The sequence below is a fragment of the Lethenteron reissneri genome, chromosome 43 (genome assembly GCF_015708825.2).
Source record: "Lethenteron reissneri isolate LAM-NWPU_2019-01 chromosome 43, ASM1570882v1, whole genome shotgun sequence".
NCBI classification, from domain to species: Eukaryota; Metazoa; Chordata; class Hyperoartia; order Petromyzontiformes; family Petromyzontidae; genus Lethenteron; species Lethenteron reissneri.
Window position 1 is genome coordinate 2588312 of NC_083821.1, and position 15323 is coordinate 2603634.

The 15323-nt window shown below is 48.8% G+C and overlaps 1 protein-coding gene across 1 annotated transcript; it reads left to right on the forward strand.

Annotated features, from left to right (window-relative positions):
- The first annotated feature begins 303 nt into the window (after positions 1-303).
- On the forward strand, positions 304-14099 carry HMBOX1 (homeobox containing 1). Its single transcript, XM_061569258.1, has 5 exons — positions 304-512; positions 3797-3879; positions 4354-4449; positions 5691-5782; positions 6892-14099. Exons 1-5 carry the CDS (start codon positions 337-339, stop codon positions 7039-7041), a joined length of 597 nt encoding a protein of 198 aa, XP_061425242.1. The 5' UTR covers positions 304-336; the 3' UTR covers positions 7042-14099.
- The last annotated feature ends 1224 nt before the right edge of the window (positions 14100-15323 follow it).

The window sequence follows — 15323 nt, forward strand, 5'->3', positions numbered from 1 at the left end:
TAGCCAATTTTAAATGGTGATTGAATGTCAGTTCGATACCCGTTGGGGGGAAACTCAGGATGGGGTAAAGGATCTGACCTGCAACATTTGGGAAGGTCTGGGGAGAGGACATGAGGCCTGCGTAGGTGTAATTCGGGGCTCCATGTGGAATTCATCTCCCCCACGTGTACATGTTGTGCTGCAGACTCAATAAACGATCCTTCCAGCTCCTTGATTAGTACAATACTCTTTTACAGAAGTATAAAATGTAAGCAGCGTGGACGTTCAGAAGATAACATGGCAATGAAGTGTTGTGTGTGTGTGCGCGCACTTGCTCTGGTAGGAGCGACCCTGAGCATGCGGCCTGCACCTAGCCCCCAGCAGCAGCAGCAGCAGCAACAGCAGCAGCAGCAACAGCAGCAGCACCAGCAGGACGAGATATTGGACTGGCGCACGGGCACCCCTGCAGCGCTTCGCGTTCGGCGCGGCAGCCGCTTCACCTGGCGCAAGGAGTGCCTTACCGTCATGGAGAGGTGGTGGAAATCCTTCCCCCCCCCCACCACCACTATCCAAAAGCCCACCGACATCGGTAGCATGCGTTTCGCCTGAACGTTGCAGTTGGAGGGGAAGTAGAGCTTGGGTGGTGAAGCCCGCTCCACTGCCCGCGGCGTCGTCTCGTACAGCGCGTGGGCGATGCAAGGCTTTTTGCTTCCCATCGGCCCACATGAAATATATATAATATGTTTTTTATTGAGGCAATTTGCGGGCCCGATGCATCACGTTGTGGCGCTCGTACACACACCGTCAAGAATACGCCAAACCGGTTATGAAAAGCAGGGGATAGAAAGATGGGGAATGGGCTCGCTGCCCCAAACCGTACGGGGGGCGGGGGGGCAGGGTGGGTCCCACCGAAAGGGGTAAGGGTGACTTTTGTTATTTAAAGTAAGGGGGAAGGGATATAACCAAAACACTCCTGACATAAAGAAAATAAAAACATTAGAGGCCACCTAAACGAGCATTTTTTAAAATTTCCATCTCTCCGATTCGAGCTCCGGTATAAATTTGCGATGGTTATGCCCCTTATCCTCAGGCCCTGTGTGCCATCGGGCCTCAAATTCCCCAGGCCCACATGATGTTTATCAGTTTAACACAGGCATCTTCGCTGCACTAATTGAGTACAAGTAAGACATATTTTCGACCTGGCAACCCCGTTTTTCATATTTTTGGCTGTTGACGTGGCCCCAGTGGTAGCACGTTCGCACGCTTGTCGCAGAGATTGTCATGATTCGACTCCGTAAGGTCACCCTGGTTATTGCAGCGGTGTCTATTAAACCACGAAATAAGCGTCGTCTGCTTCACAATGGACGTTAAACATTCCCTGGCGTAATTTGAAATGAGCAGGCGTGTCGGTGTCAAGGTCCACGCTTGCCAAATTCCATGAAGACTACCTACAATTGGGATTATTCATTGCAACATCGCTCTCTGTTACTACTGCATACTGCGTGAAACGTAGCACCTTTGTGATAGCCTTACCACAAAAAGAATTAAGCGAAACCCAAATGTGCGAAATTATTTCAGCACGCTCTTGCCTTTCAAGTAGTTTCGAGCACGCAGTAAATGCATGCAGTCCTCGTGTGATCAAAGTTTCGTGTCAACTTATGTGTGGTGCACCAGAGGTATTTGAAAGTTCTGTTCGGTCCTCCAATGAAGGAAAACGTTCCCCACGCCTGCTTTATATACAGAGAACACTGGGCTTCTTGTAAGACTTTGGGCAGTAGCTGCATTGTAAATGTGAAGGGACCAGAAAAATCATCTTTACTGCTGAGTAACTGTTGGCCTTCACAAGCCAGTAATCGACGTTGTTTTATATTCTGTGTAATTTTGGAATTATTTTGTTGGTGGAGACTGCGTGATTAGCTTCTGTGCTCACGAAATGCTGTTGGCTATAAACCTGTTAGTGCTCTATTCTACTCGGAGTGTAGTCGCTGATCACGTGGTTCCTGTGTAATTGCTGACATCGCCCACTTAGGAGTACTGCTCTTAGCAGTAGAATGGAGCGTGCCGGACTGTTCTTTGACATCGACAAATTGTTGCTGCACCATTGCCTATTGAGTCGCCCGGATATCGACAAATTTGACTGCTCTAGTGGGCAGCTGGGATGGTAACTACTAGTCGGATCACAGATGGGTCACATGACTACCCGAGGTCAAACTCTAGGCGATGTTACCCAACACGCTATTTTTTTATTGGCCAGACAGAAATCCCGACACTCTTTTTCCATTGCCATTCCAAGTTGCCATAGTTGCTCGCAATGAATGCATTGCCGGTGACAATTTGCCGACACCGGATTGCTGTAAAGTCGCTTGTTATTTATCGTGGCCTTAAAGCTTTGCAGTGTTTGTCGTACGTGACATTATTTTCAAGTGAAATTGGCCCACTTTGGCGGAACAACGTTTTATTGAGGTCGGCAACAGTCGCATTCAACTTCTGGGTCATGGTGGTTCTCCATATCCCTCTGCGCGCTTTGGCGTGTGTATGCCCCAGCGACAACCGGGCCCGTTTTATGGCGTAATTTTGTTATCGCTGCACGCTGGCGGTGTTAAAACAGAGTGGCCAGAGTTCATCCTGATCACTTGACCACGTCGCCTCTAGTTCCACACCACTGCCACGTATATCGTAGAACATGACGTATGTATGTACATACTCTTTGGTTCTTTCGGTAAAGTCACGTAGGTAGAAAAATGAAACAAAATAAAAAATAATATATCAAGACGTTTCGATCGCAACACAAGCGGTCGTCCTCGGGCGGAAAAAAATAATAATCCAGCAGTGAAAGTAAGTTGAACTTTCACACCGTACGTAGCCAACAGCGCTAATCGTGTGCGAGTTAATTTTTCTCTAATTTCACCACAATATGTTATATTGACAGGCATGAATTATGTATTGCTGTACGAGCCCGAAAGCTGGACTTTGACAAAGAAACAAGAAAATAAGTGTATAGTCTTTCAATTTATGTACTCGTGAAAGGCACTGAAGGTGCTAAGATTTCCATGTAAGAATCGGGTCAGCGTCTTGTAAGTTTTAAATATAACGTGACAAGAAAGTGAAGATGTGGTGAGGAGGAGTGGTTGTAATGGGGGTAGGACACATAAAGGGCAGATATCCAAATGATGGGCCACTTTGTTAAGCTATAATTTGTGTCCAGGTCGCTTCTGAAAAATACGTTCATGCCTCAGTGGGCTTTGCCTGGTAGGATGGGGATGATTCAGTTTTATTTATATGCGTTTGGGTGATTTGTATTGTTTCTTATTGTAACGTTCTTACCCCGTGCCCCGATTGGACATTTGTGAAAAAGAGCTTTACAGCTCATGGGATTCCTCCAGGATAAATAAATATTCTGATCCTGAGATTACAAGACATTAGATTGATGCCCAGAGGTCCAGGTGAGCAAAGGAAAGACCTCGAGCTAGATTGCGGGGTGCTCTGAAAGCGGGCTTTCGAGATCTACTACAGGACAAAGCAAAAATATGGAAGTGATGTTAAAGTGGCATGGGCCTTGATGACGTTATGACTTTGACATTAGCAAGATCAAGCATAGAGCAAAGGGTTAGTTGTAACCGCATTGTAAAAGAAGTCGGCATTGCTTAAGCGATTGTTGTTACTGGAGTTGCTCTTTAAACCAGTTAAACCAGATTGCATTAAGTAGCGCAGGTGCTGCGGTTATAAATACACTCAAATGTCTTTTGTGCACGCGATTGCTCGCTGGCAAATTCTGTGTGTTTTTTTACCAAATTGCCTCTGCGATTTATGTTTGCAGCTACTTCAGTGAAAACCAGTACCCAGATGAAGCTAAGAGGGAGGAGATAGCCAACGCCTGCAATGCTGTCATCCAAAAACCTGGTACGTGTGTGCGCGCCTTCCCAACAACGTGCCGATTGATGCCCCCCTTGCCTGGTCTAAAATAACTCTGAATGTTACGTGTGCTGTGTGGTCGCGCTTGATTTTTAGGGAGGGGCAATTACCGCGTAAGTTGTGGAGTAATTTGTGTCAATGTCCCAGTGACATCAACTGAGAAAATACACACCGAGTTAACAATTTAGATTTTTGGCTCGGTGTTCAGGGTGACCAGGCAATTGAAGTAATACAATTCAAGGCTAGTAGTCAAAACATCATAACAGCAGCTGCTACAGTTACACGCACATGTTCTCCGTGCATTGTTTTTCCATTTCGACAAGAGCCGGCCTTGTCAACGGTGTGGGGTCGCTACAAGTTTTCCCCGCTAGCTTGGCGTTGCGGGGGGAGCGTTTTTTTCCCCCCGTCGGCTGCGCTGTTAACGTGTTTGCCCCCCCCCCCCCCGTCGCTTTGCTATCACAGGCAAGAAACTGTCCGAGCTGGAGCGCGTTACGCCACTCAAGGTGTACAACTGGTTCGCAAACCGGCGGAAGGAGATCAAAAGGCGAGCCAACATAGGTACGCCCTCGAGTTCACGCGACCTTTGCCCTCGAGTTCACGTGACCTTTGCTCCGTTTCGTCTTGTCCACGACTCGGCTAGACGATGACCCAGCCCCCCCCACCCCCCCCGGTGCGTTCGCCACCGAAGCCGTTTTTAACACCAGGGTGCTGCAGACAAAACAAAACAACTTGCCACCTTCGGCGTTGACGTGACCTTGTAAGAGAAATAGAATAGGAATATTTGTTTATACTGGAGGATTCCAATCGGGTGGGTAAGAATTTTACAACAACAAACAGTACAAAAACATGATACTAGTGCAGAGTACAAGAAAGGTAAACAAATCACTGAAACACATGCAAAAAAAACATCCCCATCCTACCAGGCAAAGCCCACTGAGATATTAACTTATTTTTCAGAAGCAACCTGGAGATAAATGACAGCTGATCAAAGTGGCCCATCACTTGGGCATTGATAGGTACCCAAATAATCCCAGTGCATCTTTCTAAAATGTGGAGGGAAAAACCGGAGGACCCGGTTTTGTCTGGCATTCGCCTTTTTTCGGGGCCTTCTTTATTTTGGCGCACACTTGTAACTTGTAACCCAGCGCCGGAGGCAATGGGCCCTGCTTCCATCTCGCAGAGTTATAAAAAAAATAACAACGCCAAACCCCCCCCCCCCTCTCGGCCCCAGTGGTGGTACGGCAAGCGCAGTGGCGATCGGTACGCGAATGTTGTATGTCGGCTTGGTGGGGGGGCGGAAACAGAGCTGAACAGAAGAGAAAAAAAACCTTTGCAACGGAAATAGTTACATCACAAGACGAAGCATTTTCTAGAATTGAATCGTGATGCCTAAGTTGTTACAATTCACCATGTACATTGCTACTCGAATACTGAGATCGTGAATATCGGTCTCGTGCTGGAACGAAGGACCGAGCGTAGGATCTCTGCGATGGAGGCACGGTCTTCTGCAGCGGTCGCGACCGCACAGCTCTCCGATGTATTTGTCGGGGTTATTTTTTGGCTTCACTTCTGACGTTTCGCTCCGCGCGATAGAAGTTTCTTCAGGAATTCGGTTCAGGTTTCGGTAGAAGCTTCTGGCACGTGAGCGAGAACATCGGGCGTCAAGCCGGGCAACGCGTGATATTACCCGAAAACGCATTTGAGAGCTGTGCAGCACATCTGTGAAATCATACAGTGTCGTGACGTATGTGTTCCCGCCATGCAGTGTCGTAACAGCACGTTTGTCTTTCCCAAAGAAGCAGCGATACTGGAGAGTCACGGCCTGGAGGTCCAGAGTCCCGGTGCTCACTCCATCTCGGACGACGTGGAGGGCCCCGAGTATTCGGAGCAGGTGTGCTGGGGCCGGGGTTTATCGCTGCTTGCGTGATCATTTCTCGCGGGCTCCTGCCACGACGGTTTATGACTCTTCTTGGTTCTTTCGGTAAAGTCACGTAGAATGGAAATAATAAAATAATAAAAATAAAACATACTAAAATAATTCTCACGACGTTTCGGCCACAACGCAAGCAGCCGTCCTCAGGTGGAGAACAGGTCTGTCGAGAAGACTTTACCGAAAGAACCAAGAAGATGAATCCCTGCAGTCACGAAAGCTTTAAATCGAGGTTTATGACTCGCTGTTTGACCGGGGACGTTCTTACTTGTGGTGTCGTCATCGGCAGCCATGACCTGCCCTTCTAGTGCTACCCAGACCCACTTACATTTCTTAACAGTCAGTTTCTCAAACGCTAAGCTTCGTGATTTCCCCCCCCCATCTCCTGCCATGTTGCAGCTTTCCATGATCACCAACCCTCAGATGTGTGTAATGTGCAGCGGCTTTGCATGGAAAAGATCAGCAATTAGCGGACAGCTACATTGTTAGGGGTCCGCGTGGAATACATTTAACGAAACGTTAACCAAAATTGGCAAACAGACAGCCCATATATATGAGGGGCTGTATTGTTTTTAACCCCCTGGAAACGAGTGGACTCGGCAAGTTAGGGTATGTCACACGAAGAGGGGAGAATCGCATCGCTAAAGAGGTGGACGTGGAAGTGTCGGGGTGGAGAAGTGGCTTGAAGTGGTGAGCCAGGATGCGAAGGGCTGTAATGGACCAGGAGATGGTTGCCCAGGACAGGAATGAGTTGAGAAATATACCGAGGAGTATGCAGACTGCGTGAGTGGGGAAAAAACGCGGAAGAAGATTTTGTAGCCCCGATTACACTCTACGGCTCAACAGCGCATGCGTACATCGGGCTGGTCAGAACGCACAACACATTGCGTGTAAATTGCCTGCAAGCACGATGATTGGCACGCACGATTATCTGAACTGTGCCTTCGATTAGCACGGTCGGCTACGTACGGTGCGAAAGAAGTTCTACATACGTACATCTTGTCACTTTTTTTTGCATCTCTCTGACCCTCTCGCCCCCACCCCCCGACCCATCTGCCCTGCACCTATAGGACGAGAGCCAGAGCGAGCACCAGCCGGACCCCATCTCACTGGCGGTGGAGATGGCGGCCGTGAACCACTCCATCCTGGCGCTCGCCAACCAAGGTGGCGGTGGAGGCGGCGGCGGCAGCGTCAAAATGGAAGCACCCGAATTCGAGTGACGTGGCGATGGAGAAAAACAAAAACGGAATGTTTAAAAAAAAAAAAGCGCTGCGTGGCACGCCGGAGGGGAACATCCACGGTGCGACGCTCTTCGTTCGCGTGTGCAGCCAAAGACGCGCACGTGCGAACAGCGGTGATTGATGCTTGGCGTAAGGATCCTTTCGGGCGTGCGTAGGCGGCGTTTCCTACAAATGGCCTTAACGCCACACCTGATGGGGGTGTGTGTTGTTTGTACATGTCGGGAGTGTCCGGCTAACCGCTGGGGCGCCCCTTGCACGCGGACTGCTGGTTTAGAATTCTACGGATGATGATGATGATGACAACAAGCGCTGGCAAACATGCGTTACATGTTGTTCTTGCCTGGTCTGAAACTGGACGGGCGAGCTCGTCTGCTGAGATGTGTTTTTTTTGCACTATCGGATGCCAAACAATTTATGCTCACATCTGTACGCTGAATCTACACTCTGCCCGCTGATGAGAAATAACAACAAGACAACACTTGAATTAATCTCCAAGCAGAAAGCCCCCCCCCCTCTCCCCGTGTGCGCGCCAATTTATTTTAAAACCCAAGTCTGCATTTTGTCTCGCGCAACCCGGAAAAACAACCACCGCAGTGACCGCGAGAACATGTAAAACACACGACCTGCGTAGAATGCAAAGAATGATCCGTTTGTACACAAGTCAAGCACCTTTGCTAACATCGTGTGTATAAAGTATACGTTGCCTTTATTTAGCATATGCATAGGGTATGACCAATGCCTTGTCAAAGCGGTTAGGGCAGTGAGGCTCGGTGGTGGCGTCGTGTTTGCCCCCCCCTTCTTCCTGGGCCCCCGGCTAAAAACCCAACCGTACCCCTAGCCGACAGTAACCGGGGTGGTTCTTTGCCGGTGCTGCCGCGTCGAGGTAGTCCGTGCCACCAAAAAGCCTCGAGGGGTGGGGGGCGGGCAGGGGGGTTGGGGGGGGCCCACGGCGCTCACCGTCGTCGTGCGGTCGCGTGGACACGAGAGAATGTACGCCAACTGCTCTTCTGCCGCGTCGCGCTCTGTGGGGGGAGGGGGGGGGGGGAGACGCGCTCCGTCTGCAAGCCGAAGACGATCCGATTGTAAAGGCCGGGACGCGGAGGACCGCCCCCCCCCCCCCTGCCGGACGAAGGGCGTGCGTAATTAAACAAGGAGCAATCCCCGCTATTTACGAGGTCCGAGCCTCGACTAATAATTACAGGGGGGGGGCCCGGACAATGACAGATGTGATGTCGACTCTAAGGGGTGAGAAGGATGGTTGGGGTGCGAATCGCACACCTCGGCTGGCCTGGTCCCATTGGTCGGCGTAGCTGCGCGTTTCGTCTGCTCGTCCCGACAAAGGTGACGCGCGAAAAAAAAAAAATCCCATCGCACAAAGGCTGAACAAGGGTGCTGGGGGGAGGCAGTAGTGGGTGGTGTACTGCGCACAGATTTATTTTAAATTGTGCTGTACTGTGTAGTCGGTTAACGATGATTGAAAGAAAAAAAGGCTAAATGTTCTCCACATTTCACTGTAACGGTTGGGTCCAGTTTTATTTCACATGAGGTGCTGTGCTAATTTACTTGACAAGGTATTGATCCAGTCTCTTAATTACCTTTGGGTACAGTGGTGGGTCCATTTGATCGGCATAGAACGGTTTGCAAGGTGACTCAACGGTTTCTTTTCTGTCACGTTTGTCAAAAATTAACGTGTAATTTTTCCCGACGCTGTTTGTAATATTATTTGACACTTTGCATACTCTCTCACGTGCAGCATCGTCGTTTATCTTGCGCACGACTCATTTCGGAGTGGCTGGATGCCCTTGTTTATGTTTAGATCATCCGAAGCCTCGCTTAAATTGCGTCACGTTTGTGTGGCCACCCCTAACGCCGCTCTGCGGCTCACTTTGCTGCCTCTCTCTCTCTCCCTCTTCCCTCCGCTCTCATCATCACCCTCTCTCTCATCACTGACATCTTGGCACAGGCAGTCCTCCCCCTTCCTGCCAGGCGCTCCTTCCTTTCCTCCTTCCTGCTGTTCATCTTGAGCCGTGCCCTCGGTGTCCGTCTTGGGCACTTTTATCCCGAAATCCTTTCCCGTTCCTTTTTACATCCATCGTCGACTAACCACCTTCCCTTTGGTGTGTCCATGGGTAAAAAAAAAAGGTGTTGTTGAGATCCGATATTCAGAGTACACAACCAAGTAAGACAATTACGGCTTGATCTAGAATCGTGGTCAAGGATGAGCAAACAGAGATTAAAATAAGCAGATGGAATTGGGGAACTTTTAACACCAGTTTATTAAATATGTAGGCTTGTTTTTTTAGTTGCAAACGTTAATTAAGGCTCATTGCGTTTGACTGTACATACCCAACGCTCGGTTGCTGTAACCGTGTGTGGTTTTTTAAGCTTTCCGTCTGCTCGCCGGATAGCCTAGGGAGACAAATGCACTTCCTCTAGTGCAGGCTTGGCAGCTGGAACATCCACAAGCTCGTTGGGATTTGTTGAACCGTGCAAATCTTGCCACAGTATGTTCATATTTGGGAACTGAGATAGTACCAAAGTGCGCTGTTTGCCGTAGAAGGGATATTAAAGACCCTCTGAAATCTGCCAGCAGTAGACCCTTACGTGCCAATGCCCAGGCCAAAAAAAATAACCCAATTCCTTTCACGGGAAATGCGTATGCTTGTTAAACATAATAATGTGTTTTGCATCATCACCTTAGGTTTGTTTTCCTTCAAATTAGATGCACAATGTCCTCGACAAGTTACGTGGGATGTGGCAAGCGGGCTTGAGCCTGGATAGTACGTGGACGGCTGTACAACGAGTCGTGAGGAGGCTCGCGGGGTTTTTAGTCGCGCAGCAGCGAGCAGTCTCACAACATCCATGACCGTACTTGCATCACTACGCCCCCGCCTGCAACCTGCAATGACGAGCGTAGCGAAGCATGGTGGAATAACAGTCAACGGCTTTGGGCGTGGGATGAGGTCCCAATCCAGCAGCGGGTTTGCCCTGTAGACGGATTGGGTTTGAATGGAAATGAAACGCAGAGTGTTCTCTGCAGTGGCGGCAGGCCGTAAGCCAGCGTTGTGTTACACCAACAGCTGTGAGGACGGGCAGAGGCGAAGTTCCAAATCTCCCCCCCCCCCCCACCACCAATATGTACGGTCGCCTTGGATTCAGCTTCTGGTGACGTCGTGTTGAAATGTAATCAGCCTGCTTAGGCTGCAGGTGCTTCTTGGTACAGTTTTAGTTAACGGGTTCGAATCGCGCTGGTCTTTCGGAGAATGCTTTTCCGAAATTGGAGCAAAAAAAAAATCCAATAATCCACGAGTGCCTTTTTAATTCGTGGATTCTTGACGCTTTTGCAACTGCTCCCGTCATCGGCGGCACACCGCGCCCGCTTGACAACAATTTGCGGGTTATTTTGTGGTCTAACCTCTGCGGTGATCCTCTGCCCCCCACCCCCCCACCATATCAATGCAGACTATTGGAATTTCTGGTTGTATCTTTAGTCGTCAGCATTCCCCGTTTTTAATCGTTGGTCAGTTTTCCACCCGTCACGTCAACCTGTACCCCCCTTTGCCCGACCCGTAACTCACGCAAGGCTCTGTTGTTTGTCGCCACGGGGGAAGTTGACGATTGTTAGGCATGCAAACGGCGCGCGTCCGCGTCCCATCATGAATGTGACAACCTACTATAATGTATGCAAATTATCTGTGCGGTATAAATTGACATTGCGTGCGGGTTAATACGGTGAACAAAACTGCACGAATGAGACGAAGCTACCCGACAAAAAATACGGGACAATGTTAATCCTGGAGACCCTCGAATAATGGCAATTCATCGAATCTTCTTGGCAGTTGAGATCATCGCATGCCTAATCGTTATTCACCGTTGCACCTTAATCTTGGACCTCACAAGACTGCGCTTAGAGAGGAGAGAGAAAAAAACCAAAGTTTTGTGGCTGTGAAGGGGCACCTCTCGGCGGGGGGTGGGGGGGGGTCACGCATTGGGTGCCGTGGGCGAGGCGGCGTCTCCTGCCTCTTCCTTGTGACCCCAATCCCCCCACCCGAACTCGTCTCTGCTCTGTGGCAGCAGGGTCCGTATGACGACATGGAGGTGTGTCTTGGATCAGGTCGAGTGTTTGGCGTTTGCTCACTTGGGTTGGCCCGAACCCGGCAGCAGGAGTTTGAAACCGCTCGCTTCTCAAGGGGTGCGCCGCGTCGTGCCGACCGAGTGGGGGGTCCACCTTGCATAGTTTTCTACTGCTCGCTGAAGCGTTCTTTTTTTAAGTGTAACTATTTATATGTATGTTAACATTCATTTTGTTGGGGAACTTTAAGTTAATTTTAAACAATTTGTTCTGTGTGTATGTGTGCGCGCGCGCGCGTGCGTGTGTGTGGTGCGGTGGCTTTTGTGCACTGCTGAGATCTGGATATTCCTGGGGTTCGATCCCTGGTAACGGATACCATCGGTGGCGCGTATCTCAGTTGGTCTCGGGGCCCTGCCTAGGTTCAACTCACCTTTAATGAGTATCTGATGCTGTGCGTTCACGCCGCGCCAAACATTTTGCCGAACCAACCCTACGACCGATCCTCTCGTGTTGTGTCCGCGCCTTCACAGGTCTCTCTCGCTCGCCCCAACAGTCTTGAGAGGGGGTCCATACGATGGGGCTGGTGGTGTGGGTGGGGGAGCTTTGCGTGCGTAAAACTCTCGCGGTGTGGTCTGTGGTCTGCATCGTCCGCAGAATGACGGGAGACTGCCCGGTGCCACTGTGACGAACTGACTCGTTAACACCGCTACTGTCGGTGTTTTGGGGGGGGGCAGGAGTCCCAAAAGAAACTACCCCCCCCCCCCTGTGCAACCGTCTTTGTTACTTTGCCTGATGGTTGTTTGCCGACTGTGGGCCCACTTTACACTCACTCACACTGGGGCATTGACTGTTCAATCAGAATTTCTTTACAATAAAAGCGTTGGTGATATTTGTAGTATAACGGGCTTATAGTATTACACTGTAACGTATTTACAGACTTGCAAAGGTTCATTTAAATGAAAACCTATGATTTTTATACTAATGTGTTAAATTTGTGTAATGTTTAGTCACATTAATTTTTAAAGCAGAATTGTTATGGGGGGAGGGGTGGGATAACTCTAGATTGTGTTGCAGTCTTGTAGGTTATGAAGTTTATTGAAATCTCAGTTTAGCTATTTGTATTTTTTCTAAAAAGATAGTTATTTTTACTAGCATTGTTCGTAGCTCTACGCTTATCTACTGGTCATCGAGTAAAGTGTTATCAGGACTTGCTATGCTTGCATTTGCTTGGATAGTGTCATCTATAAATTGATGGTTAGGCTGAGAGTAAAGTTACCAGTGGTGGCCCGAGCATGAACATTCCTTCCAAATATTTTTCCTGAATTCCTATCCGGTCATTATACAAAATGCAGATTTTTTTTGTCGTGTGTTCCTTTTGCAAACATCTGCCCAAAAGTTAACGGATAACTTGGTAAAGCACTTAAGAAACGCCATTGTTAATCTCGCTGTTGCCAGGTTGTTTGGCCGGCCTATTTTTGTTTGCGTGTGGAAGGGTTGCAACCCTTACCCAGGCCAAATGCAGCGCTTCATACGAATTGGTGTTGTGCTCCCAACGTGGCAGAGTTGTTTTTAATCCCACACGTAAGGTGTGGCTGTTGGCATCATGATTACATCTGTTGCACATCCAACTATTTTGATTGTGTCGCCTTGCAGGTCCCCCACACCCTGCACCTGACGCGTTGTATTTATAGAACACCCGTAATGAAATACCCTGGGGTTTTTTTTGTTTGCGCAGCACTGCACACAACACTGTGGCTCAGCATCTAATTGATGCTGCTTCATATCGACACCCGTGTGTGTTAAGATAATGGCACAGAATTCTAATATTAAGGCAATTGAACATTTAAGAGGGCAATTCCAAACTCTAATGAAATGGCATGCACCGGTGTAATTGCACAAGCCAGTATTTTGTTCCTTCACTCATGCCACTGCTGTGCAGCATTACTTCCAGAACGTTTTACTTTGAGGAAGTATTTAATTTCGTTTCAATCTACCACTAATAGAATAATGTTGAAAAACGTGTGCAGCAAATGTGAACCTGAAGATGACTGTGCAACATGCATTTTAGATGTACTGTCTTTAGAAGATAGGAAAAGTGATGATACTACTGCGTAGGTCTTCACGGTTATATGGCCACATCGCTCTCCGATGTGCATGTGGGTTGTTCCGCGTCTCGTTCGGCAAAAATGTCCCAATGTTTTACTCTGCGTGCTTTGGGAGCTTCTTCGCGAACTTTTAATCAAAGATGCTCCCGCCGCACGCGGAGTGGAACTGGAACTGACGAAGCTCCCCCGCAATGTGGAACTAAACATTTGGGCGTCATTGTGAACAACTCGGGAGAACGCGTGGGAGAAGTATCGATAAAGTGCTTTCGAGAGGGATCTTTTGGAAACTTTCGTTTGAGAGTGAGCGTGACATTAGTGGAATATTGCGTTGGTGGGAGCGGGGAAAAAAAGCCGGTGACTTTTTTCTTTTAACATTTAAATGGTTTTCAAACCAGCAGGGGCATACCACCAAAAACATATACGACTGTGGATCACGTGTACACTGGGCGCAGATTTTATGATGTTGCAAAGTTGCGGCTTTGGGATGTGAAAATACAAGCTTTCCCAGCACGAGTCATTTTAATTATGCTTTTAGTAATTGTCTCAAAGGCCGAATGATTTATTTAATTTCGTGTAAGGGTGGCCCAGAAGATATTTGGTTGTCGTGTGCAAGGACATTCTCTTCCATATATGTAGCTGTCTCTTTAGTTTGGGAGTTTGTTCAGACGGCATATATGTAGTGCGTTTCTATTTTCGACATTTGATTTAACACTATTCAACTGTGCTACGTTTTAGCTTTTTATTGTGTGGTTTTAAAAAAGAGGCATTTGGAGTTTTCGTTTTGTGTGGATTGTAACGTGTTCCATCCATTACCCCGGACGTAGTACGCTGCTGTGTAAATAAAGTGTAGCGGCCTCCTATATACACACCGCATGTCGTCGTCATTTGCATGCGCCGTAGAATCTGTTAATTTGGGTCTGATTTTTTTTGTATCGTAAACGCCTGCACTTGATGTCAATGCCCCCCCCCCCCCGTGTCAACACACCCCGGGCCTGCCAATAACATTGAGTGAATTTCAAGTTCCGTTTCCCACGCACAGCAGTACTCTCGAATTAGTTGGCTTGAAGGTATGTATGGTATGTTGAACTTCCTTTCCACCGTACGTACGTAGCGAACCCTGCTCATCAGAGATGCGGCCGTGCTTATTGTTGGCAACTGATAGGATGCTAAAGTTTGTCTGTTATTAAAGTTGGTCTCTTATTGAAATTCATCTCTTATTAAAGTTAGCCTCTTACTGCCCTGGCTGCTTCATCTATCGCTAGCCGCTACTAGACCATCCTATGGATGTGTTTTCTTTATACTGTAAATGAAAAATGAATAAAACTGCATTCTCATCTGTTGCCTGATGGATTTCCACACAAAAATTCAGCAGCATTTAAGCACGCAAACCCCCAGACCGGTTTCGACTCTGTGGGCCTCATCAGCAGTTCGGTTTATTAAGCCCGAGTTTGTGTGCAAATATTAATACAACTGTCGAGCTCGAGACCGATTCTCGTGAAGACTTTACCTTCAACGAGTTTTGCTTCGAGTGCAATTCCCAACTGACCGCCAGGTGGCGCCAACACTGAAATCAATGTGGAACGACTCCACGAGACGCTGTTCTTGTGAGCTTACTGGGAGGAACCTCCTGGTTACACCAGCCCACAGGGGATTATTGTGTCCGTCGTGCAGGGAGGGGCTGGGTGGGGAGGTGGGTGGGTTGGGGCTGGGTGGGGTGGGGAGGGGCTGGGTGGGGAGGGGCTGGGTGGGGAGGTTGTCGGTGGGTTGGGGGTGGGGCTGGGTGGGGAGGGGCTGGTCACCCCGTGGTGCCCTTATAAAACTCAACGTTTAACCTACTCACGCCGGCTTGTGCCCGCCCTTACAGTCGGGCATATTTGCGGAATAAACCACGCCGCCGTTGATCCTGGCCATTGACCGAGCAACCCAACGTTCCTACCAGCTCCCTCCGCAGGAATGTGTTTGAAGACACGCACACTCGACAGGCGAAGACCCCGACTCTAACAGCAGCTCCGAGCCTCTCCTCGTCTCCTTTTATCCTCAGCGTGGCCATCTCCCTTGACCCGTGGCCACGTCCTTTCTCTCGG